This window comes from Macrobrachium nipponense, chromosome 2, assembly GCF_015104395.2.
Source record: "Macrobrachium nipponense isolate FS-2020 chromosome 2, ASM1510439v2, whole genome shotgun sequence".
Lineage (NCBI taxonomy): Eukaryota > Metazoa > Arthropoda > Malacostraca > Decapoda > Palaemonidae > Macrobrachium > Macrobrachium nipponense.
The window spans coordinates 39,282,917-39,309,900 of NC_087201.1; the positions used below are offsets into that span (position 1 = coordinate 39,282,917).

Consider the following 26,984-nt stretch of genomic DNA (forward strand, 5'->3'; position numbering starts at 1 on the left):
CAAAAAAAAGTATCTTTAAATTAAATATCTTCTACCAGCCAAGTAATGGCAATGAGGACATCGATATTAGGTACCCAATCACCTGAGATTTTCAAATGTAAACAATTTTAAATGCAAATGGCATACGATGACAATGCATATATTTAGGTTTATAAAGCTTTTCAGTTTTAAGAATTATGGATAGAGATTGTACACCTGTGACAAAGTGAGAACTGCTCATCCTAACATTTCATTATGGTAATTATCCACAGTAAATGCTGTAATTACAGTTTTGTTTACAATATCAAGAGTTATATCACTAGTGATTCACTTGAATAACCTACAATTTTTACCATTATTACAATGTTTTGTTTAGTGTTGATAGTTGTGACAGCAGTTAACTATTGACAACAATGACACTTCAAGAGTTAGCCTAGAATTAAAAACCTCAGCAGGATTTTCAGGTTGTACATGAATGCCTATTTCATAATATTTTCAATAAACTTCTTTTGTTCAAATGTTGGTTCTTACCATTTTCCTCACCAAATGGGCATAGGAAAATGCCAACTAGCGGTGACTGACAAAACCGCTTTTGTTAACGAAAATCATATTCATTAAATGTTAATTTAGCAACTAGGAAAATCATTCATTTTTTGAGATAAGAGAAAAAAAAATGCTATATACTGGATTTGAAAATAGAAAGTAATTTTCATTATCATTACACTATCCGATAAACAGTATAAGAAGTTGTAAGGTTACTAGTCAAAAATAGGCTAAAACATCACAACATAATAAGGGGTAGTAAGTAAAAACACTTTTCTCTACTGGGTCCAACAGCAAGCCAGCCCAATTCCCTCCCCACCCATAAGTAACAACAGACATAACCACTACCTGTGGTACTACTGCACTACCTACCCATCGGGTAAAATGCCATGTCGCGCAATAGAATTAACTTTGATGGTTTATTGGTTTATAACAAAATAAAGCAAGAGGGAAAAAATGTTAAGTTGATACACGTATGAAGTTATTACAAAGGCATTGGTAAAGTTATGCATTAGATTCTGAGGAGTAGCATTTTTTTTTGTCAAGACAGCTACTCCTAATTTAACGACAGGGTTCCGTTCCAGTGACCACGTTAAACGAATTCGTTAAGTGTTATTCTCTTTATTTTAACTAATATCATTAATTTTCAGTCACATATTATACACAGAACTAGTTTCTGACATATCCTACTACTTGGCAAAGTTCTGACAATACTTTTTATAATTTTATTTCTCATATATTTTAACTTCATCATTTTATAACTTCATACATTTTATAACTTCATAATGTATAATTTTCTTTAATATAGTGTACTTTAAGAAATTTAGCCTACATTCCCAAGTTAGCCTACTAGTAAGTCAATACAGTGCTCAACTCTTCTCAGAATCTGCACATTATTTAGCAGTGACTTTCATATTCTAAAATTGGTATTTCATAATTATCACTGAGTTTCTTCGTCATTTATTTTTATTGCAGAGGGTAGTGAGATAGAAAAAATCACAATTTTTTTTATGTAAATTGTATTTTTCCTAACTATACAAACCTGAGGTCCTTTACACAAGGAATTACTTTCAGCGTAGCTGGAATTACGGCCATTACATTCTTGAACAAGGTGGTTAGGCAATACTTAACTATCGTGTGGCAGGCGGGTAGGCCTGCCTGCCCAGATGTAAACAATCCAATTTGCCTTTGGCCCCGGTTCAGATTGAGGGTGGCATGAGGTGGGCATAAATGTAAAGGACCTCAAATTTGTATAGTTAGGAAAAATACAATTTACTTTCAAAAATTGTGATTTGTTCCTACACGATATACAAACCCTCAGTCCTTTACATGAGGAAGACTCACTGATTGGTGGGAGGAATATGAGTGAGCCTCTAAAACTGACTGGAGTTCTGCACACCTGGGCTATTCCTCCCGGTCGTAAGAGCGAGGAGGAGTGCCCTGCCTCTGACAACTTGATTGGAGTATAGGAGATGCTTGATCAAGAGTCAGACTTCTGGGCCTTTTTAAAATGAGTGAGGAATCATAACTCATCCAAAAATGGCCTAGGAAGAATATTAGAGTCAGAGGCATTAATGCAAAGTTCTGGGAAGGGTTTGCATTATTGCCAGTCTCCTTCCTCCCCTTGCTAGAGGAAGGAGTGGGATTGCCTATATAATTCTGATAAGAAACAGAAAGGAAGCTCTATGTGTAAGGTTACTGTATCAATCGCCTGACCAGCCAGCGTAAGTTCGAGTCCTATTCTCAACCCTAAGGAAGAGGACTGGAAGGACAAGGTGGGGAAGATGGAGAGGCCAGTCACTCTCGCATCCTTCTTACCTTTAGAACTGCACACCATAGGCGAGATGCAACTTGTCCTCTTAAAGGAGCCAGGTAAACACACAACCTGCAAGCATCCACCACTGGGCCAAAGAAAGGAGGTTCCAAGGACCTGTCAAGGACCTCTGGGCAGGCTCGAAGGAAGAAAGATATAAATATGGTCGCAATGAGACCTCATCTCCCTTCCTGTTCAACATATTCTTCGGAGTGATGAAATGTACCATCCACTGGACTATCCAACTGCAGCGAAGTCTCTCACAGTCTTGTAAGACTCGGAGAAAGACGTGTCATCAGACACTTCTGCAATGGCAGTCTGCAGCTGATAAAGACACTGACACTCCATGATGGGTGTCGATCCTTTATGGGTACAGCAACACGCCAATAGGACAAAGTAATGGATCAACCAATACAAAGTCCACAGCGTAGCTCATGACGGACTTGGACTCTTCTACAGATGCCGACTGACAGCACTTGCTACGCTGCCACGCATCTGAGACGTAGTCACAACATGACCCCCGCCTTTTTAAAGGGTTATGCTGATAACAACCATATAAATTGTCAATCTTGTTCGCCGAGACAAGATGATGTTTCTCTCAAGGCATGCGCACATCAGACGATGGTCAACTGCCTTCTAGAGACTGAGGTCCCTGTGATGGCAAGACAGAAGTTTCTCATCAGTAGTTGAATCTCAACTAAGGAGATACAATACTATATTACTAGTGAATGTCTATGGTGAATGCGGACCTTTGTCTTCACAGTTGAATCGAGAGAAGTAAACTCAAGCTTCAGATCATAGGAAAAGTCCTGTCGATGATACCTACCACTGAAGATGGCTTTAATCCCTGTTGTTTTACAGAGGACTGAAAAGCTAAACTGCTATTTCATTGTTGCTCCATGAGAAAGTTGGAGTTTGCAATGAAAGCAGAGCATCTTTCAGAAATGAAAACACAGGGATTGTACTGCCTGAAGAACCGCTTCTCATGGGTTGGATCAGGGAGGACATTTCTATTTACCGTACTTTGGAAGCAGAGCTGGCAGGGCAGGGAACAGGCAAAGTCTTCCGTTATTCATTTACAATTCATGGTGAACAAAGAATAATTGCACACCTTACGAATTACAAAATGTATATTAGAAGACAAACTCAGATTGCCTGAAGAATATCATTCTGCGTTATTGCAGTGGCAGGTGCGATGAAGCGGAAGACTAGCCTACAGACTTCTGTTACCGTGAGGTAAACAGAAAGATGATAACGAGTCTAGTGAGATATATCTGTCTGAAAATTCTCGCAATAGTAAAATGCAATGCAGGAGAGATGGACATACACGTATGCGAGAATTCCAGCCAACCAGAGACCTAAGTCTGTGACTGCCGGGCAGAGATTCGAATCGGTAGTCAATCCTCGGCAGAGGAGAAACAATACCAAACCGAAATATCTCAGAGAGCAAGTAGTACTGACGGAGGTAGTGCCATACACCCCTCGCTCTTGCTCAACTTGTCGTCATCCTGAGTTGCCTGGTATTCCATTCCATGAAGGAATGCGTTCGGCTAGAATCATTGAGCGCAAAAAGATATGCTCGAGCATTTGCATTTTAACCGAAATGGGAGGGAAGAAAACCCTCCTATTCGGTGATAATGCAAATGCTGTGGTGCTGTTAGTAAACAATACCACTAGTTATCTCAAAATCAAAACCAGTAACTCTTGGGAGGCCTGAAAGGCCGTCCCAAGTTGTAGGTCAATTAAGAGAATATACTATTCGTCTCGGTCACATACCAGGAGAGTTAACTTACAGTTATGTGCCTGCTACTCAGACAATGCAACTGATAACAGAAGCATGTCACAAGAGAAATATACGTAGTCTATTTATAGGTTCCTGTACATCGCACTCCAGCCTAATTCTTCTTCATTCAAGGAACAAGAATAAGGACTGGAAGCAGACCTCCTTCATTCTCTAATGAAGAGAGTGAAGGTGAGGTTTTCCCGAAGGGAGACTTCTACGGTGATAACAGGATACCGAAGACGACTAGTTCAAGCCGAAGTGGATGCTCCCAAAACAGTAGCACTGGAGAGGCATTCAAACCTCTCGGTGCTATCCATCCTCAATGGATTGACATATGTTCGGTAAGATCCTAGGATTGAACCAAAGTCTCTCAGGTTCGAATTCCAAGGAGTAGACTCCTCCGAATTCCTCTTATTTCCTGGTTCATTCTGGTATAACCAAGAAGTAAAGGGAAAAAAGAAAGGAGGATTGACTGTTATCACGGAGTTGACCGCGTACTGAGGTATCCAGGCTGAGCCCCTCCTGAGACAATCTTCCTTCAGCAGGAAGAACCTCGCCAGTACCCCCTTGATCTCCGCTAATCACTTGAGCATACGACCTGTCCAGCCCTAAGACTGAACCAGGCACATAGGCTCTTGTTGCTGGACTGAGAGAAGCGCACTCCTCCCAATACCCCTTGGTTGCCTCGCTCCTCCTGGCGTATCTTGCCGAGGAGGTTGAAGGGACGGGTGAGGCAGACCTGATGCTCCCGCTCTGTCTACCGGCAGAACCAGTGGAAGGAGAGGGCTGCAGGCATTCATCAACCCGCGGTGACGACCGGTCTGCAGGCCTGGACCAACGATCTCCCTGCGGAGAAGCACTGGACCGAGGATGGTAACGCTGGTCCCTTGTATCAGGGGAGCTGCTACCAGCCGCGTGGACCGTCTGATCACACTGGTGTGATTGACGGTCGGGTGACTGGTAGTGTCCACCAATGTGGTGAGACCGAGCACCATCCTCATGACGCGTCACAGTCCCAGAAGCAGCCGAAGCTGTTCCCGGGAGCTGGGGGACCTCCTCCCAGTCTTGCCTCGTGTACGGTCAGATGGGACCGTCACGTCTACCCTGGGTACCAGGCGATCAGTGCGCAAGTGATTGCTGGTCTGGCGAGAGTCACCTGGGCAATTCTTACCATCCTTCCACCCTCTGCCTAGGTCTTGGCGGTGGGTGTACTCAGCCGCCTGGACTCTGGCTGCACGGTCACCAGCAGGAAACCATACACTCGGTGATGCTCACTGGCAAGTAACCGAGATGGTTCCTGGTCCAGAGGTAACTTCTAGAGCCAGGAGCAGAGGTAGCAGCAGTGGCTGGTACCTCTACGGTCCCTGTCTTTCTCTTCCCTGGGGAAGGAGAGACTGTTCCAGTTCCCAAAGAAACGGGAGGACCAGCAGAAGGCCCGCTTGTCTCACCAGGACGATGAGATAGACCCTTAGAAGTCTCTGTGCAAGACTTGACTTTCTTCTTCTTCTTCTTCGGCTGGGGAGCCTTGGAAGGAGAAGTGGAGAAGGCGGCAGAAGATGACGACGACGCTTTCCTCTTCTTCTTGGACTTCTTCGCCAACTTCCTCAAGATGGCAGACAGTTCTCCCATCCAGGATGGGGCTGCGGCGGCTGCCGAAGCAGCAGGCCCCAGCGAGACCTAGGAAGGAGGACCTGACGGAGCAGCAGCAATTCCACGGGCAATATCATCAGGAATACCCGTTGCCCGAGTGTTTGGAAATCTCAGAAAACCAAGTCACCCATCAAATGCTAGAAATGTCAAGGAATGGCTTAGTGAGACTCCCGACTTTTGTAATAAAAATTACCTGGCATATGTCTCTCGAAAATGTTTGGAAATTACAGGAAAATCAAAACACTCTGAGAGTGCCAGAAATTCCAAGGAATTCGAGCATTCAGCGAGATTTCTGGTTTCACCCAAGTGTTGACAGATCGTAGAAGACCAAAGCACTCGGACAGCGATAGAAATTCTGAAGAATTTTAAGCGCTCAGTGAAACCCCCTGAATTTCGTCAGACAATCATCGGGTGGTGGCCCACCTCGATTCCCGTAGAAATCGAGGAGGAACTGGCAAATAAGATCCTTCCTCAATGACATAGATGTACGTCCGGTAGGACCCAAAGGTCCCTCCAGGAACGCAGTCCCCCAACGCTGAATCCTACAGAGAGCATTTTGCAGGATCCCTCTCATTCACCACCACCTTCCCGGCATAGCCATAGGAAGAGAGAGAATGGGGGAGGAAGACTGGACGATCTCACTTGCCTTGCTAGCGGAACTAGCAGGAGAAGAGAGTCACGGGCAGCCATCAACCTTCCATGATGGCCACTCTGCGAGTCTAGGAAAGTGTTACCGTCTGGAGAAAACGCTTTCCCGAGGAGGGTTACGAAACTCTCGTACTGCAGGCGAAAAGTTGCTCCGCTCATCTAGGAAAGTGTCGTTGTCTGGAGGGAACGCTTTCCCGAGGAGGGTTATGAAACTCTCGTATGGCAGGTGAAGCGTCTGCCACCACCAAGACTGGTCGGTTGCGCAAACATGGCTGTCGTCTGGGTGGGGCTGAGCGTGCACCTGACTGGAGAGAGCCGATACCGTCCTCTGATTCATTCAAGTCCTTGTCGAGGCTGAAACCTCTCAAGTGGACCGAAAAGGGACTCACGTCAACCCTGGGAACCGAGCAATCACTGGCAAGGCGCGAGTCACCTGAGCAACTCTGTCGTTTCTTCCAACCCGTGCCCAAGTCATGACGGTGAGCGGACTCAGCATCACTGACTCTGGATGCATGCGAATCCGAAGATTTACGTGCACTCAGGGACTCGTGAATGAGTGCCTGACACGGAACTAGTCTAACGGGCAGAACCTCTAGGACTATCAGCAGAAGTGTGAACTGAAGTTTTCGTTTCTACAGCTCCCAACACACTAGGCCCTAGAGACAGTGTGACGGTTTTCGTTCCCTCAGGAACGGGAGAGCCAGCGGAAGACCCAACCGCCTCCTCAGTTTGAGGAGGCAGACCCTTAGAAGTCCCGTGACGAGACTTCCTTTGGAGAGAGAGAGAGAGAGAGAGAGAGAGAGAGAGAGAGAGAGAGAGAGAGAGAGAGAGAGAGAGAGATACTACCTTCTCCTTCCATGGCAGGGAGCCTTAAGAGTCGAAGGGGTAAAGACCAATGAAAATATGATGATATTGAAGAGGAGGAGGATGACCCTTGACAAACTCTCTTCCTCTTCGATTTCTCCAAATTCTGCGAGACTTCTACCATCAGGAATAGTTAATCATCACAGGGCAGTGGCAAAGGCTTCGTCCAGTGACATAACTCCAGGATAGTAGTAGTGAATGAATATGATTTCCAGCAGGGGATCAGTACACACACTCGAGGATCAATATCACAGCATGCTACGAGTTACAGGTACAATTTCAAGGTTAGGATAACCAACACGAAGAGCTATCCAACCATATACTGCTGTAATCACAATCTCCACTGTTAGTCTGTAAAATAAAAAAAATATTATTTAAAGTAATAAGGATACCCCTCTCACATCCAAGGGCACCGCCCTCCGAAATGAGAGAGCCCCCAAACACCAACACCACCACGCCCCCTCTTCTACCTTTGTCCGAAGCGAGTGAAAGGATGAAGAAGAGAAATTATCAGAAAAAAAAAAAAAAAAAAAAAAAAAAGACAAACGTCCAAAGTTCCTTCAGTAATTCCCAAAGTGTAAGCGTAAATTTTGGATGAATACATGTCTCGTTCTTATGTTAAATACATGTCTTGTCCTTAAGGGCAAAAGTATGTAATAATAAGGATGTTGGCATACCTTTGCCGCTGATCCTTAATACAAAGTAGAAAGGTGGCTATCAAGGCTATCACAAAGGTGGGTTTTCATATTAATTATTACATTCAATCAATTATTAATATAAAAAGTGTATAAAATTTATTAAAAAAAAAAAAAAAAAAAAATGAAAGATCCCACAGGGAAAATGATCAACAGCTAGTCAGCAAGAGCTCACAAAAACATGTCTTCATCAGAAGACGGCCGAAAGAAAAGTGGTGTTTACATCCGGGCAGGCGAGCCTACCTGCCTGCCACACAGTAGTTAGTGCCTAACCACCTTGTTCAAGACTTTAACGGCCGTATTTCCAGCTACACCGAAAGTAATTCCTCATGTAAAGGACCGAGGGTTTGTATATCATGTAGGAATAAATAATGAATGAATTTCAGCGATCACGGGCCATTTAAATGTCGCTGTCAAAACGTAAACAAAGAACAATGCCATCTCTTGGGGAAAGTGAACATAAAACTATTTGCTATGGGGATAAGCATTTTCTAGCACTGATAAAGATTTACGCTTGTACTTCTTACCTCTAGTATCATCTGATCTCATGGGTGATATATCGAATACGTATGTAAATACACAGTTCTATAAAAAATTATCAAACTGTATTACAGCTAAGTTTTTCAAGCATACTAAGAGTAAGGAATCTGTGCATGCTAAATGTCTCATTGTCTTGATTAAAAGGTATGACTTGGTAGAGACTTTGCAAGTGGAATATCTAGAAAAATATATTTATTTTCAAGTTAATATAAAAAACATATTTGACATCACACATTTTCTTTTCATTACTAAGAATTATTCTCACTAAAACAAAGGAGATATGGCATAATTTTTGCTGTCTTGAAGTTATAAACAAATTTGCACCACCCGTTTGGATGCACAACAAACTAATGGCAGCTGAATTAAGCCAACCTGGAGAGTTCCCAGACCATAGAATGTCGACTTTAAGAGGTTCAACTGTATAGCTTTTCTTTACAAAGTATATTAAAGCCTTTTTCATTGTTTTAGTCATAGAATTTAAGGTTTTCAAAATCTAGGCTAGCCTAAATCATTGCCACTGAATAGCCTTTCTCTTGGCCACCATTGGCAATGTTTTTATTTTCACTGTATGGGTTTTTCTCTCTTCATGTTGTCGTAACTCTGAGTTGTTGTAAAAAGAGTACGTTGTTAAATGAGGAGTACCTTTCGACGCATTTCTCAAGTTAAAAAAAAACAATCCTTGTTCCTACATGTAACATATTCATGTGACTGTCATAAACTGAATAGTAAAAGTGGTTATCGCACCCTCTTACCTTAGACACGAAAAGACTTATGTTTCTTCTCTTTGGATGACAGCCTGTATAATAACAAACTGGGTGACATATCCTATACATACAGTGTTCCCCACATATTCGTGGGGGATGTGTACCAGAGCGCCCCACAGATAGCTAGAATCTGTGAATAGTTGAAACCCATATAAAATTGTTCAATACTGCCTATTTTGTTAGTTAAAACTTAAGAAAGACCCACTAAAAATGTTTATATCCGGTTTTTAAATAGTTTCATCACAGAAAGTGCATTTAATTTAATTTAAAAAAATATATATATATATAAAACTACTGTGAATAGGCAAATTTTATGTGAATAATAGGAGTATATGTTCCAGAGAGAAATCCATGAACAAATAGGTGAGCCTGTGAATACGGGGTTCACTATAATAACAAACAAGAAAAACCAAACCAAATTTATAAAACTATCTAATCTTCAACAGAACCTCAGTTTTTCCAATGCGTCCACACAGGCTGATAACAGTAAAACTGAATGGAAAACTATAGTCGTTCAAACCGCCCACTATGGATGTGTGAATAGACGGTTCAAACTATAGTGTTTTTTTTTTTAACACTCATCCTCCCTCCTAACACGGGAAATAATAGATAGGCAAGATTCATTTAAAACATCCAAACTCATTCATGGTTCGTTAAAATTTAAACGTAATCCAAAAGCAATGAATTGATAGGTCCAATTGAATTTCTTTACTCACAAGCTTTTCCTGTATGTCACCATTCACTGCTTCCTGGAATTTAAAAAGTTCTTATATGAAAGTAAGACATGGCACTGACTAGTAGATAAATGCCAATTACTCCACACCAAAGCATTGCATGCAATCAGTACTGCTTAAATGTTAAGTCCTTAAAAAGCATTGCCATGCAATGTTCAACAATGTCTGCCTACATAACAAATTATCACATAAATTACAGTACATACACTTACCAGTGATCTTATTATGCTCTCGTCCCAGTCAAGTGTCTTGGTTGGTGAAATATGGCACCTTGCTCTGGACTCAGGTAGTCTCTTTTTGGGCTCTTCATACTTGGAAGGTGGCTTGAATGAATGGCAAGAGGATGAAGAGATGGAAGCAGAAGCAGAAGGTGGAAAATGGAGGTAAGGAGGCGTTCCAGTGTTAGTAGTACTCAGGGATCTACAACCATTGCTAATACCAGCAACTGAGGGCCCTTCACCAAAGTAATAGCTAGGCTTTGTACTTTCAATAACCGACTCTAGACTGGGAACACTAAGCACAGATGGGTTCAGAGAGCCTTCCTCTGATTTGGGACCCTGTGAGCCATTTACAAGTTCTGGGTTAGCTGCATGCAATATATCAGTCTCAACATGCTTTCTGTGAGAAGGGGAAGAAAGTCTTTTGCTACCATCTACTTCTACCTGAAGTTTTTGACTAGTGGAATTGTAAGAATAGTCATCCTCCCAATTATTCAGCTCCTGTGTTCTTCTCACCAAGGCATTCAAACGAGGTCGACAGGGTGAAGTGTTTCCTTCAGACTTTGATGGGGAACACAATGGCTCGTTAACCAGTGAGGCTGCTATCTTCTTTGGGCTGATATCTTGATGGCCTTTAAGATCACTATTACTAGACCTTAAAGAACCAGGTGGTGGCTGGTTTTCCTCTATTTCATGAAAAATAAAATACTATTATTTCTTATAAATAGCAATAGTAGCTAACACACTACATTTCTTGAATGATTTTCCATTGCTACTGAAAAATCTACTTTATATTCTTAGGGATATATAACAAAAATGTATACATTTCCTCACTAATTAAACAATAACTGTTTTTGAAAATTATGAATGAACTTTCACTAAACATATTTTATTCAGGTCTGCAAGAATTGCACTTGGTCTGCTAGTCATAAGCCCAGATAAAACACAACCACTCCATCTTCCTCAATATTGTCTAATAAATCTCCCCTTCTCATTCTCAATAAATAGAATTATTGTTAAATAAATACATTAATTTTATTTTGACCTTTTTCATCAAAAGCATCATGTATAATGTATTAAATCTGTTACCTAAGTAAACAGTCCTGACAAAGATGCTTACTCTCCCTAGTGAATGCCATCTAACAGAAATACTAAGTCAGTCCCCGGGTTATGACGGGGATTCTGTTTCCAGCAGGGTGCTGTAAGCTGAAAATCGCCTTAACCCAAATCATTGTGATTATAATGGGAATAAATACCAATGGACCTGTAAGTACAGGTTACAGCACTGCTGTAAAGCAGGTTAATAGGGCCATGATGCAAGCGCCTCAAGTCCGGAACGACTTAATCCGAACCTGATGTAACCCGGGGACTGCCTTAATTACTTTTGTCTTTTTCAATATATATTATCTCCAAAGTGATATTTATAATTAAATTATTTGAAACAGGGTGAGTGGATTTATTCTATTCCATGACCTTAATACAATACCACTTAATATAACAGGCTTAAGCATTGAGGAAATCTCCAAAATATTTTCAGAATAAAAAGTTTTTGTTGAAAATAAGACAGTGTGTCTTACAATAATATAAAAGTACTATAGACAGGACTGCAGCCTTTTAAAAAATGAGAATTAACAAACTCACCACCATAAAGGGAATTTATCTGTTTCAAACGGGAACGAGTTGCCTCTGTCACTCCAGCATTTTCTTTGTTTTGTCGACGGGCCTGGCTTCTGGCCATCATCCTCTGAAAAAAAATTACATTAGTAATCACCCTAAAAATATGACATTTATAATAAAAAAAATTAAATTTTACATAATTACAGAGCCATCAGATTCTATTATCAGCAGCTAAAATTTGAAATTCACAGTAGCAACTCTTTTGTTTTGGTGTAGGTTAACTGATCCCGCCCACTTTTGGAAATGAGAAACAACTGAACAGAGCATTCTAATTTGTTTATGCTTAATATCAATGTGAGGGAATGGGAGGGAACAGTGAAATTGGGCCAAGAAGACAAAGAGGGTTAGCTCCTTCAAATATCTTGGTTCTGTTATGAGTGAGAATGGAAACCTGGATGCAGAAGTCAGCAATAGAATTCAGTTGTTGGGGAGTGGTGGATAATTACTCCTATCCCTACTGAAAGGGATAGGATGGAGCTCAGTCGTGTAGCTTACCTCCATCTGCTTCCTGTTCAGCGTAGTGACGACCGCAGCCCTCTGCCCACAGGTAGAGGAGGAAGAATGAAGGAGGAAGAGAAGCCAGTCATACAAGGATGTGATGCTGTTCTGTCCGCTTGGGTGCTGGGTAGACTACACAACTTGTTGAGCAGCCACCACGGGTCCCAAGGAAAAAGTGTCCAAGGACCTGTGGGTAATATCCCGAAGGTAGAAGGAAATGAAGGTGGTCTGGTTGGCCCAAACCCCTGCCTTCAGAACCTGCGCCACGGAGAAGTTCTTGCGGAACGCAAGGGTTGGACCAATACTTGACTTCGTGAGCTCTCGGTCGAAGGGTAAGGGTGTCGTCACTACCATCCGTGTCGTACGCATTCCTGATCACCTCACGCAGCCAGAAAGAAAGTGTGTTCTTGGAAACTTCTTTCTTGGTAACCTCGGTGCTAACGAAGAGGCGTCGACACTCAGGCCTAAGGTGTCGAGTTCTCTTCAGGTAGCACCATAGCGCCCTCACAGGAAAAAGCAGCATCTCATCTGCATCATTATCGGTGAAGTCCTTCAGGGAGGGGATCATGAAAGACTCGAACTGGTCGTCAGGGACCAAAGGATTCTGAGTCTTTGCTATGAAGTTCGGGACGAAATCGAACGTCACGGATCCCCATCCCATGGAATGCTTGACGTCGAAGGAAAGACCATGAAGTTCCCCTACTCTTTTTGCCGATGCCAGAGCCAGCAGGAAGAGGGTCTTGAGGGTCAGATCCCTGTCAGACGACTCTCGTAGTGGCTCGAAGGGTCTTTGAGTCAAACTCCTAAGGATGAGAGTCACATCCCTACCCGGGGGCCTGAGTTCCCTGGATGGGCAAGACCTCTCGAAGCTCTTCATCAGGAGGGAGATCCCGAAGGAGGAGGAGATATCCACTCCTCGCAGTTTAAGGACTAGGGATAAGGCAGCTCTGTATCCTTTAACTGTAGAGACAGAGAGGAGCTTCTCTCGGCGAAGGAACACGAGGAAATCCGCTACCTGCTGAATAGTGGCTCTGAGAGGAGAGAGACCCCGTCCACGACACCAACCACAGAAGATGGACCACTTTCCCTGTTTTACAGCTGCAGAGGACTGTCTGAGGTAACCAGCCATCTCTGTTGCTGCACTGCACGAAAAACCTCTCGCTCGCAAGAGATGGTGGATAACAGCCAGCCGTGAAGACACGGACTCGACCGACCGGTGGTACCATTCTATGTGTGGCTGGCACAGGAGGTTGTGCCAGGGAGGAATCTCTTTCGGTGCTTCGGTGAGCAGAGCCAGTAGGTCCGGGTACCAAACGGCTTGTGGCCATTTGGGCGCCACCACGATCATCCGAAGATTCGGGGTGATCAGCGCCCTGCCGATCACCTTGCGAATCAGACAGGGCGGGGGGAAAAGCATATACGAAGAGATTGTCCAACAGGTGTTGAAGTGTGTCCTCTGCAGCTGCCCATGGGTCCAGCACAACCGAGTAGAAAATCTGGAGTTTTCTGTTGTGCCGGGTGGCGAACAGGTCTACGACTGGACGCCCCCACAGGTTGAAGAGCCTTTCTGCCACGTCTGGGTGAAGGGACCGCTCGGTTCCTATCACCTGATCCCGACGGCTGAGCTTGTCGGCTACCACATTCCTCTTGCCTGACAGCTCTACTGAGTGTGCCACAGCCCACTCGTGCACCTGCAACGTCAACTGATGCAACGGGCGGGACACTAGGCCCCCGTTTGTTGACGTACGCCACTACCATGGTGTTGTCGCTCATCAATACCACTGAGTGTCCCACCAGACGATCTTGGAACTCTTGGAGAGCGAGGAACGCCGCCTTGAGCTCCAGGACGTTGATGTGAAGGTGCCTGTCGTGATGGTTCCACACACCCGCAGCCAGCAACTCCTCCTGGTGTGCGCCCCATCCCTCGGTCGATGCCTCTGAGAACAGCAACATCTCCGTGCGGGTGTGTGTGTGTGTTGCGAAGAGGTACTCCTCTTACGAGGTTCCCGTCGTCCAGCCACCAGGTTAGGTCCTGCCTCACCTCTTGCCTGTGACCAACACTCCTTTAGTCTCCACTGAAGAGACCGCAGGTGAAGACGCCCGTGAGGGACTAGCTTCTCGAGAGACGACAGGTGACCGATCACGACCTGCCACTGCTGAGCTGGCTGTTCCTGTTGGGACAGGAACTGTACTGCTGCCTCCCTGAACCTGCTGATCCACGAATCTGCAGGGAAGACTCGCCCTGCTACAGTGTCGATCAGCATGCCCAGGTACTTCATCCTCTGCTTGGGCTCGAGATCTGACTTCTTGTAATTCACTACGATCCCCAGATCGCAGCAGAATTCGAGGAGTCGATCCCTGTCCTGTAGCAACTGTGAGCGGGAGCTCGCCAGGACCAACCAATCGCCGAGATACCTCAGAAGACGCATCCCTACCGAGTGGGCCCAAGCCGACACCTGAGTGAACACTCACGTGAACACCTGTGGGGCGGTTGAGACACCAAAACAAAGTGCCCTGAATTGGTACGCCGTCCCGTCGAGGATGAAGCGGAGGTACTTCCTGGAGGATTGATGGACGGGTATCTGGAAATACGCGTCCTTCAAATCCACAGAAAGCTTCAAGTCGTTCTCCCTGATGGAATCAAGCACTGACCGTGCCGTTTCCATCGTGAACTGAGTCTGGTTTATGAATCGGTTCAAGGGAGAGAGATCTATCACCGGGCGCCAGCCCCCCCGAGGACTTTTCCACCAGGAAAAGTCGACTGTAGAAGCCCAGCGACTGATCCAATATGATCTTCACAGCTCATTTGCTCAGCATGGCTTCTACTTCCTGCCGAAGCGTCACGTCCTTGGCCGAACCAGGAACGTACGTCTGCTGATAGACCAGGTTGGAGGTAGGGGTGGCCGAGACTCGAAGGGTAGTAAATATCCCTCCCTAAGGACATTCACTATCCAGGTCTCCGCTCCTGAAGCGCTGCCATGTTGCCCAATGGCTCGCCAGGCACCCCCCCACCTCCGGCAGCAGGTGAGGGGGAACGCCGTCCCTAGCGTTTCCCTCCTCTCTTCGACTTCTTCCCAGTTCCTCCTCGAGAGAAGGAGGCCTGGGAGGAGGGCTGGTTACGGTCACTCCTTACCGAAGAAGTCGAAGGCAGAGTCTTTCCTCTCGGCTTCGACGAGGCAATCGTCTTAGCCGCAGAGGAAGCGCTAGCTAAACTCTTGGGCTTAGCTGCAGTCGTTCGAGGCTGCCCAGCCACCTTCGAGACTGCCTGGTGGACTAAACGGTCACTTTCGTCAGTGCGCCATTGTTCCACAGCAGCGTTCACCATCTCTCTGGGGAAGAGATAGGAGGAACTCCGCACCAGTCCGTTGCGAAGACCCAAGGCCGCCTCTCGCCCAGCCGCCCTGGGGACTCGGGTGAGGACAGCGTCCCTATGCCTCAGCACCAGGTTGGCCCACAGGTTAGCCATCTGGTGGGCCAGGTAGGAGATGGCCCTACCTCCAGACTGGCACAGTCTTACGAAAGCCGGGTCCCCTTCAGGAGTGATGTTTCCCGAGGAGGCCGCAGCTTTAGACACGGTGAGGGACCACAGGTCTACCCATGAGACTGCTTGGAATGCTGCCATAGTGTTAGATTCCAAGGCAAGTGCCTCTTGCTGCGAGAACCAGAGGTTCTCCGACAGGAGCTGCTGCAGAGACACCCCCGGAGTTAGCCTAGCTAATTCCGGGTTAACCTGTTTGGGCGGCAGAGGGTCCTCCGAAGGCACGTAGAAGCGCCTCTGTCGTGGTAGAGGTGGGGGAAGGACCTTGGTCAACCTGCCGGACTGAAGCGAACCCTCCTGTCCGGAAATGAGAGCGTCCACTTGGCTAAGCACACTGTCGGCCAAGGTTAATCGCAGCAGACCCACAGTCGTCCTAGGTTCCTTTTTGGGTCCCTAGAACGACTCCAAACCCGATGTAGGCTCGGAGGGTGGGAGCAGCGATCCTTCCCTGAGGTCTTTGTGCTGACGGATCAGCGCAATAACCTCTGCGAATGACCTCTGGATCTCAGGAGTGACCGCATCCTGCGGTGATGAGCCGTCAAGCCCCTCCAGCGAGAACGCCTCCCGAGACCCTCCTCCTTCCAGAGGAGTAAACCGCAACAGACCCCTCATGGTCTCCTCTTGCTACTTGCGCGTACGATCTGGTTGGTCCAAGGACCGTGCCAGGTTCGTAGGGCGTCATGGAGGGATCATGCCCCTCGCAATCACTCCTGGTCGCCTCGCTCTTCCCGGTGTAGCCCGAGGAAGTTGAAGGGATAGGAGAGGTAGACCTGACGCTCCCCCCTCGCCCACCGGCAGAACCGGTGTGCTCGGGGGGCTGCAGGCGATCGCCAACCCGCGGTGGCGATCGAGCTGCAGGCCTGGTCGAGCGGTTCTCCCGGGGAGAGTGGCTGGACCGAGAACAGCGGCGACGGTCCCGAGCGTCAGGAGAGCTGCTGCTGGTCCCCCTCTCTGCCCGGTCCCAGTAGGAGCCGTGGTCAGGGGACCGGCAGTGCGTTGTCGCGGTGGGAGCGAGGCCTGTCCTCACGGCGCATCACCCCGCTTGGAACAGCCGAGGCTGGTCCAGGCAACCAAGGGGACCGCTTCCTCGCCTTAGCCCGCAACCGGTCTGGGACCGCTAAGTCAACCCTGGGTACCGGCAGATCGCCACGAGAGCAATTGCCAGTCTGGTGGGAGTCGCCTGGACGACTTCCACCAGTCTTCCACTCCGTGCCTGGATCCTGGCGTTGAGCAGACTCGGATGCCTGGGTCTTGGCTGCACGGTCACCCACAGGTGAATCACACTCAGTACTCTCGCGAGCAAGAGGGCCGAGACGGTACCCGGCGCCGAGGCAGAACCTCTGGCGCCAGGCAAGGAGGTACAGGTGTTAGAGGCAAGGAGGTACCGGTGTTAGCCGGCGCTCCTCCGGTCCCTGTCTTCTTCCTTGCGGAAAGAGAAGGGGGAAACGGGCTCCGTTCCCAAAGGAACACGAAGACCAGCAGAAGTCCCAACGGAGTGGGACGGACCCTAAGAAGTCTCAGGGCGAGCCTTCTTTTGGGGGGGAGGAGGCAACCTCCTTCTTCTTCGGCTGTGGGGCCTTAGAAGATGAAGGGGAAGCAGCGGCAGACGATGACGAAGACGACGATAAAGACGACAACGACATCTTCCTCCTCTTCTTCATCAGCTTCCTCAGGACCACTGTCAGGTCTTCCATCCAGGACGGAGCCGGGGCAGTTGCCAAAGCAACAGGGGCCGACTGTACCTCTCCGGAAGGACCTGGGGTGGGAGCAGCAACACCATGGGCAGGAACAACGGCGGCAGGAACTCGAACTGGAGCGGCAGGCAGGTCAGGAACAGGAGGCGGGGCAGGAAGCAGCGGCATCCTCTGTACTGGAGGCAGGTCCAGGGGAGAGCTCTTGGGACACTGGAAGTCAGGGGCTGGAGCAAGAGCGGCAAACCCAGGCGGCGGCGCCTGCACAGCAGCTGTCGGGGTAACCATGGCTACGTGCTGGGTGTACACCAGGTGAGGCGAAGGAGCGTAGCCAGGCGTGGACACAGTCGCAGTTGTCGTGGTGGTCGGGCTGTGAGTTACTGGCATGGTCCCTCTCGCTAGATGACTCAGCAGCCCCTGCACAATCGGTGTCAGGGATTTCAGGAGGTACCACCATCTCGAGGTAATTGTACAAACAAGTCAAGATAGGGCTTCACTATTTCATTTATAGTAGTATTGATGAAAGTTGTGGCCCTTTATTTATTTCTATCCCATGCCATGACTGTTGTCTATACCTCCCTGACATCCGATCAAATTGTAGAGACCACGAAATTTCTCAAAGGCCTGGTCTGTTGATGGGATAGCATTACTAGAGGGAGGTGAGTTCTTGTCCAAGAATGGCCTCCACAAGTATTTTGCCCTGCATATATTCAATCGCAATGCAGGTGACTGCACTTTCAGTCATGCAGTAATGGGCTGTTACTTCTCCATGATTTCTGCCCTCTCTTGACATGACTATCACGTCTATTTTCTCCTCAGCACTCATTAATTGCAAGGGCCTCTGACGCTTAGGTTCTTTGCCAGAAGCCTTAGAAGAAGCAGAACGTTTAGAGGCCATTTTAAAGAATAAATCTTAGTCCGTAGCAGTGTATACCGCACAGGCAATAAATGCACATGCGAGACCATTGAACTTACGTACGCACGTATTGGGTCAATTGGGTACGCATTGTGCAGACTGTACATTTTATGAAATGTTTTAAGATGATTTCTAAATATGATATGTATGTACATAAAGTGTTTTAGGATGATACTGAAAGTATGCAGACCATATCTAAAATGCGTAAGACAATGGGATTACATATATGTAGCAGGGTATGTATCTTTCTGTCTGCAGCAGGCAGTACATACATGTATTTTTCATGCATACATACTAAGTATATTTTCGTGACAAAATACATTTTTATGATGAAAAAAAGCTTTATCAATCTTCAAATATTACAGTTCTGTAATACTTTCATGTAAACGCAGCAGTGTCAGTCACAAAATTGGGTTTTCTTAAAAGATGCCTTACCCAAGCCAACTTTCCGCAGATAAACAAATCTTAAGACGCTGTGACACCTTCTTAGAGCAGTACCCAAACGAAATTATACTCAACACGCTATTGGCTGCTGTCTGCACAGAAGCCAATCCAGGAACAGTAATCATTTTCCTTGTTGCTCATTGGCTGTACACTTGGCATTGATTGGTTGAACTCTGACCCCATCTCATGAAGATGGAATTGCGGGTATCGCTCATCTAGTAACCAAGCAGCCTCACTGCGCAAAAAGTTACGGGCACATGTGACGTAAACGCTAAGCTCTTGAGTATGTATCAGCAAATATGTGTGCATTGTGCAAAAAATCGCCCCTAAATGGTGCCCTGCTCCTTCTAAGGCTTCTGGCAAAGAAGCTAAAAGAAAGAAGACTGTAATGTCGCTCGACGAGAAGGTGAAACTTCTTGATATGTTGAAGGAGGACAAAATATGCCGCAGTTGGCCGCCATTTCAAAGCGAACGAGAGCACAGTGAGATTCATAAAGAAAAAAGAAAATGAAATAAGAAAAAGTGTAAGTATGACGTACTATGGCACCGCAAAGGCTGTGTCCACAGTGAGAGACAAAACCACCGTGAAAATGGAATCTGCACTCGCGTTCTGGATAAAGGACTGCAAGAAGAAGAACGTGCCCCTTGACTCCACGATCATACACCAAAAAGCACGACAGCTCTACCAGCAGCTATCAACTGCTACTGCTTCACAAAGGGGTGAGGAAAAGGAAGCCGAAGATGCAGAGGCACCGGAAGGCGATGAAGAAGGGGAATTGGAAATTTTTGCGCTTTGAAGAACCAGCTCCTGCAGAGGAAGAAGAAGAGGAGCCACAACTGGGACCGCCCTCAGCTCCCCAAGGATTTCAGGTGAGCAAGGGATGGTTCCACAGGTTTCAGAAAAGGTTCCACGTAAAGTCTGTTTCCCTACATGGGGAAGCTGCCTCTGCAGATAAAGATGTGGCAGCGAAATATCCAGAGGCCTTCATGAAAAAAATCCAGGAGAATGGATATTGCCCAGAACAGGAGTTCAATATGGATGAAACTGGCATTTTCTGGAAGATGATGCCGTCCTGGACGTTAACTTATGAAGGATGAAACTGTGAACAGTAGCTACAGTGTTGTTCACACTCTCCTATCTTTTTTTATCAGTGTTGCCAATAGGTAGGGAAAACACCCTCCGAAAAAGTACTTTAACGAAAAAGCACTGGGAAGGTTGAGAAGGACATTGGATCAGTCCCGGTATCGAAAGGGACCAGAGGCGGATGAAGTCACATTGGATTTAAAAACTGCCTTGAAAACATATTTTACAAAGACCTCACATATTTACTTTAGTTCATATGGCACTTTCATATATCACATTATGTTGACAAAACTTCAATGTTTTGAATGGTATGCTTAAAGATGTAATTGTGTTCTTGTTTCACAAATTAAACATTGAGTGAATAAGGCTGATCCACCTGAGTACGACGGATCCAAGGCGGTTGTTTCCCCTAATTTCTTTCTTGGGAGAAAACTTTTACTTCGAGAGGAAAGTAAAGGTCTTGAGGTGTTGCTTCCATGGACATTGGCTTGTGACTGATGTCTAACTAGGGTTCTAGAAGTGCTAGTTATTTTTTGGGAAAGTGATCGCGCTACCATACAGGTGGTCGCACAGCAGTGTTTTACTCTATGTAACATTTAACTGCTGCTTAAAGCCTATTTTCGAAATCAGACAGCCTATACCTAACAGTTCACTGCTGCTTATTCTAAAATGAAGACTACCTAAGTAATTCTGACTTGTAGCCAAGCAAAATAGCTTACTACCTAGCTAGCCTAGTAAATCGATCTGTAGCCTTGTACTACGTTGCTGTGTACTACTAGGGTAAACAACCGCGGACGATCCATATTCATCGCGCTGGCCAGGCCTTATTCACTCTATATATAATTGGTGAAACAAGAATACAATTACAACTTTAAGCATATCATTCAAAAGATTGAAGTTTCGTCAACAAAATGTGATATATGAAAGCCGCATACGAACTAAAATAAGCATGTGAGCTCTTCATAAAATATGTTTTGTTGCCTATATTAGTGAAAGTAAGAAACTTGTTATTCCCTGGGTCATGGTTTGAACTGAATTCATTTTAACCTTGTAATCGGTGGTTTTATCCTAACAACTGAAACTCCAGTGCTTATTTGATTGTAATTATACACATTATTGGTCTTAACCCACTCCAAGTTCCACTTGAACCACATTGCTGTTCCTGGTTCCTAAGCGCTCACTTCACAAACACAGTTACGAGCAGCAGACAACGACACTGTTTAAGAGATGCAAAGCTTTATTCCCTTAATTGTTTACTTTACTCATTATTTAGTTTAACTTTACTTTGTTACTTCAAAATGTTTATTTAATTCATGTCTATTATCCCTTTTTTGCAACCAAATTACTCCGAAAATTACAGATATTTCTAAAGTAGATACAATCCAATGTTTCTAACCTTGTCGTACATCTGGCTGCCGAAAACCATCGCGGAGAAGATGACGATTAGTGGATTATTATTATTATTTTTTTTTTCGCTAGCACTTTTCATTGATTTAAGTCTATGTTAGTATTTTGATTTTTTTAATAACTGTATGCCAGAAATAAATGTAACCTTTAGTGTTTGCATGCTAAGGATGGCAAAATCATCGTTGCCACATTAGTGGAGCTTTACACATACGCAGATGCATTATCATAAACTGTTTCCATGAATTCTAGTTGTCATAGTAATGCTATAATGATAAAATTGCTTTAATATTTATGTATATATACTTTCAATAATAGGCTAATTCACCAATTTCCACGTTTTGTGTAAGTCTTATACCCAGTTTGGAGAGTGAACACATACCAATTGGCAACAGAGAGAGAGAAAGGAAGGTGAAGGAAGGAAGAAGGACAGGGGTGGCGGTGGAGGTAGGGGGAGAGGGCAGGTGGAGCTTTTTACGCATGTTCATATCCATTTATGGATGATGGAGTTTTTGTCTCTTGGTATAAGGATAAGCGTCGTTATTCTTTACGATTAGTGATTCACGATACCCTTATAAATTCGTTACAGAAACATTGCCAAAAAATAGACTTACACTGTTTCTGAAACCCATAGGTAGTAGGTATGCTGCTTAGTTGTCAATCAAGTTTTTTGTAATCAAGTATTTTTTACAAGCTAGCTATTGTATACATTTGTATTTTTCTCAATCAAAACATATGCCCCTCAATGCTAACTTTCCTCTTTTAACGACTTTCTGGTCATTGCAAATTCAGCCCCATTAATCTCTTATGGTGCGAAAACAGACAAGAGGCCCAGGGAGCGAAAGCGATTGCGTCACACTACAACGGTAATCCAGCAGTAAAACATCTTCAAATATCCAAAAAGTAAATAATAAAGATATATATGCACATTACGATTATAACAATTACATGAATAGCTGATAAGAATCTGCATGAATAACTGGTAAACTGTTCTGCAAGAAAGTTGAGTAGAGCAATTCGTTTACAATAGGTACAAAAGTCAAGATGTTGTGACATCATAATACAGGACTTAAAAGAACGTTCTAATTCCGAAAAATAATTACTTAGATTTGAGTCAGAATCGAGTTACTTGTTCAATAACGAATATTTTCAAATTAATCATCAAAAATATGTAAAATATTGATGTTTTACTAATCATTTAAATAATTATCTAGTGCACGCTTCGTCGTCGTCTTCTACCAACAGAGTTTCCTTAAAAACGTCGTGGTTAGGGACCGTGTTCCGATTGTTGTGATGAAAGTGCCCCAGCGTCTATGGGTACAAGTAGTGTGCAGATTTATCACAGGAAATGGATAGTTTGTTGACACAAGCGACCCCGCAAACATCGAGATGGCATCAATCTTCTAAAACATTTAAGCATAAGTAAAAATTTTGAAGCGTCTTGGTGAGATTTGCACTGCGTTGGCCACCCTATTCACTACCCTCTGTTTAAAGCTTTAAATTTGGCCTTAATTTCTAACTTTGGAGAAAATACTTAATCGAAAGGAAGTAGAGGTCTTTAGCTCCGTGTCTCACCAACAAGTCGTGACTGATGCCCATCTCCGGTGTCAGGACACGTTATAAGTACTTTTTCAGAGGGGGGCATGCTATGATCGTCGTTGAGTTGATCCAGGCCATGCAGTGTTTTACCCTATAACCTATTTTTGAAATCAGACAGCCTATACCTAACAGTTCACTGCTGCTTATTCTAGAATGAAGACTAAGTAATTCTGGCTTATAGCCAAGCAAAATAGCCTACTAGCCTTCCTAGCTAGCCTAGTAAATGGATCTGTAGCCTTGTACTAGGTTGTTGTGTACCACTCTTAGGTATCGTCTCACGTATCAAATAGAGGAGCCCATACAACCAAAGTTACGAGAACACACCAGAAGACGGTACCTATGATACTGTCTAACAATAGCCAAGCCCTGGGTAAATCTACTATATAACTATTCAGCGGCGACCTACTATGGCAGTTGCCGTTTTCCTAACCTAATAAGGATTCCCAACGGTGTCTCTGGCAGATACCTAGGTAGTACCTAGGTAATGAAGATGTCTAACTAAATGGGTTGGATAGGTAGCACGTAGCTAATGCAATCGGCTGGTCTGGAAGTGATTTAGATTTTACTCATTTTATGAACAACGATGCTTTGTTTCCTCATCTACCCCACAACACAGAATTTCATCAGCTGTATTACCTGCACGAAAGGATCTGTCATTCTTCCTTGTTGATGTGGTTTCCTAATGACACTTGTACAGGAGTGCACGAGAGAATTTGAACTTCAACGACTGACCGTCTTCATAAACTGCGCAGGCGCAAAGCTGCCATGACGTCACATATCAACAAGAACTTCGATGCCATATCTAAATTTCAGTAACACTGTAATGCATTTTAATTCAAGAAAAGATACCATAATGTATCCAAAATAATGTTATATTACTTCTAAATAGATTAGTCGAGACATATATGAAAAATAAAGTTTAATCATTTGTTAAAGTTGAAAAATTTCATAAACGTGGCACTTGATTCTGAGCGTCAAAATACCTCCAAATTGAAATTGTGTAAAGACTAACGAGACACATTTTGCTATGGAAAAATATATAACTACTGCATTCATTAAAAAACGCCGTAAATACATATGAAAAAATAATGTAAGCACAAAATCAAGCGAAACTCATTGTTAAGCTTATCATAGATGAATGTTCATAAACTAATCATAGTGAAGCGATAACTTCCGATAAAACCTGACTGGCACCTACTGTAAGTATAAGCAAAGTTATAAGGCCTTACGGGCAATTCCGTCTCTCTCTCTCTCTCTCAAGATCGTAAAGGACTTTACATGTAATATCTCTATTTAGTTTTATTCTTTACATATGTTCAAGCGTCGCACTACATATTTTCTGTAATGTATACTACTTACTATTATTAGGAAGTGGTTATACCAATGTATGTTGAAAATTGCGCTTGCTATACGCCACTGGACCCGGTTTGTAATACCGAGTCAAAAGGCCAACACAAGTCCTCCAACACCTTACATGGCGAACTTAATTCTAACCCAACCAACCGTAGTTGGTTATTGAAAATTTGTCTCACTTCAACATCTATAGTACAAATTACATGAGGATAACTTTTCCATTATAACTTCATCACATTACGATTTTCATTAAAAAAAAAATTTACTGTCACAAATTTCAAATCCATTAATTATAATAAATAGTATTGGTGTCAACGTTCTGGTGTTAAGGTCTGCCCACCCTAAGAAACACTGTTCCAAACTGTTTGCAAACAATGTTTCCTGTCCAGAAGAGCTCAGCTGTAGTAGTCAGAATGCTTGTTGGTGCAGTGGCCTCTGTATTCTACTTGGCTATTTTAATGCACTCGAGAAAGAAAAAGAGATGGGTAAGGAAATAGACTGATATATGTATATTATATATGATATATATAGATATATATATATATATCTAATATACTTACGGCCACATAAATGTTTTCGTTCTGGATGGGAAACAACAAACTGTTTGCAGTTTACAAACTTTGTTTCCAAACAATGTTTCCTGGTCTGGACAGGCCTTTACATTTTAATTGTTGAAGAAAATAGAAATATCCGTTTAAGTGAAATCATCAATGATGAATGCTACACACACACACACACACACACACACACACACACATATATATATATATATATATATATATATATATAATATATATATATATATATGTGTGTGTGTGTGTGTGTGTGTGTGTGTGTGTGTGTGTGTGTGTATATAATTTTGTAATTGCATCATATTTATGGTATATGAAATACTTATATAACGTTTCTTTGTATTTTGTTTTTCTTGTTTTGGCAGTCTGTCTCCGTTATACACAGAAAGAAAGTGAAAACAGGAATATATATATATATATATATATATATAATATATACTATATATATATATATTGTAGTTATAAAAATAAAAGAATAGTTCACAGAGAGTGTGCATCTTTTTCAGTATCAAATAATTTCCACTCTCAGTTGCTTAATAAAGAAATCTTGTACTAGTAATTGCACTTCTTTCCCGTCATTTACTCCCGCCTTTCGTCTCATTTCCTCTGGTTTCGGTTCGTTCATCCAAGAGATCCGTTGAGAATCTCGGAAGAAGTTGTAGAGAGAGACACTTTGACTGAAGTGGCACTGACAGCGACGGCGTTTGAAACAGCTCCGGGTCTTGGCCGGTATATTACCGTGGCCTTCAACGGTGGATGACGTGAGTGAGCCGCGCTGAGGCTATGAATCTGGCGATATGTTAATTATAAATTCGTTCGTTCTGCTAGCAGTACTTGTAACTTGATTTCTTTTTTTTTTTTTTTTTTTATTCATGTAATTTTTTTCCCATTAAAATTTCACCTCAGGTATTTCTAATCCTTTCAGTGCTTTGAGTGATATTTTGGTGGTCTTGGGATTTCTGCCAGTAAATGACAAATTAAGTTTTATATGCAACGCGTCGTAAATCGTAAATGTTATTTTAAGTGGCATAAAACATTTTCTCGTCTCATACGTTCCTTAAGTGAATACACACAAATGCAATATATATATATATATATATATATATAAATATATCTATATATATATATAATATATTATATATATGTGTGTGTGTGTGTGTGTGTGTGTGTGTGTGTGTGTGTGAATCTACTGGTCAGTTTTTTCACCAGATACATATGCAACTGTAATAGCCACAATACCCTCTTAACTTCTTGAATTCTTTGCTCTTTTTCGATACACTTGTTACTACATAGCCTGAATCTCCAAGTTCAAAGCAATTTTTTTGAAGGAATTGTGATGTCCGGTACCGGGAAACGAACCCAGGTCCTATAATCACAAAGAGGTCACATTGCCGACCTGACCACGGCAACGTGACCTCTTCGTGATAATGGGACCTGGGTTCGTTTCCCGGTACCGGACATCACAATTTCTCCAAAAAAATTGCTTTGAATATGGATATTCAGGCTTTATAGTGACAAGCGTATCCAGAAAATGAGCAAAGAATTCAAGAAGTTAAGAGGGCATTGTGGCTATTACAGTTGCGTGATATATATATATATATATATATATATATATATATATATATATATATATATAAAAGCAATTGCCTAAGTATCATTAAGTATTTTTGCAGGAATCTTCATACTTCCCGAGTTTTTCCAACCCTCATGCGTCAATCTTCGGTAAAGAATACTGCACAAACTTCTATCTTCCTTTTATCGCTTTCCGTCACAACACCTGTTCCACTTTCACCTCTGGCATTTTAAAGCGATTACTGGCTTACAATCTGTTTTCATTTCACAACATTTTGTCTCTCCATGCGGAGGGAAAAGTAGGCCTAAGCGGCGATTGGTTGTTGGAACACAACATACAATTATGTAGGCCTACGCAGGCATATCTCATTTATAAATTATTGTAGTACTGACCAAACACTTGGA

At 43.7% G+C, this 26,984-nt stretch overlaps 1 protein-coding gene across 1 annotated transcript in view; it reads right to left on the reverse strand.

The window, feature by feature from the left end:
• The window catches only part of LOC135221165 (anillin-like), a 286,604-nt gene extending 262,770 nt beyond the window's left edge, over positions 1–23,834 (reverse strand). The window contains exons 1-4 of the mRNA XM_064258989.1: positions 23,719–23,834; positions 11,873–11,975; positions 10,226–10,917; positions 9,996–10,028 (exon numbers count right to left, since the gene is read on the reverse strand). Of these exons, the coding sequence (XP_064115059.1) occupies positions 9,996–10,028; positions 10,226–10,917; positions 11,873–11,975; positions 23,719–23,739 (849 nt within the window). The 5' untranslated portion in view covers positions 23,740–23,834. The remainder of the gene's footprint in view (positions 1–9,995; positions 10,029–10,225; positions 10,918–11,872; positions 11,976–23,718) is intronic.
• Between the last annotated feature and the right edge of the window lie 3,150 nt (positions 23,835–26,984).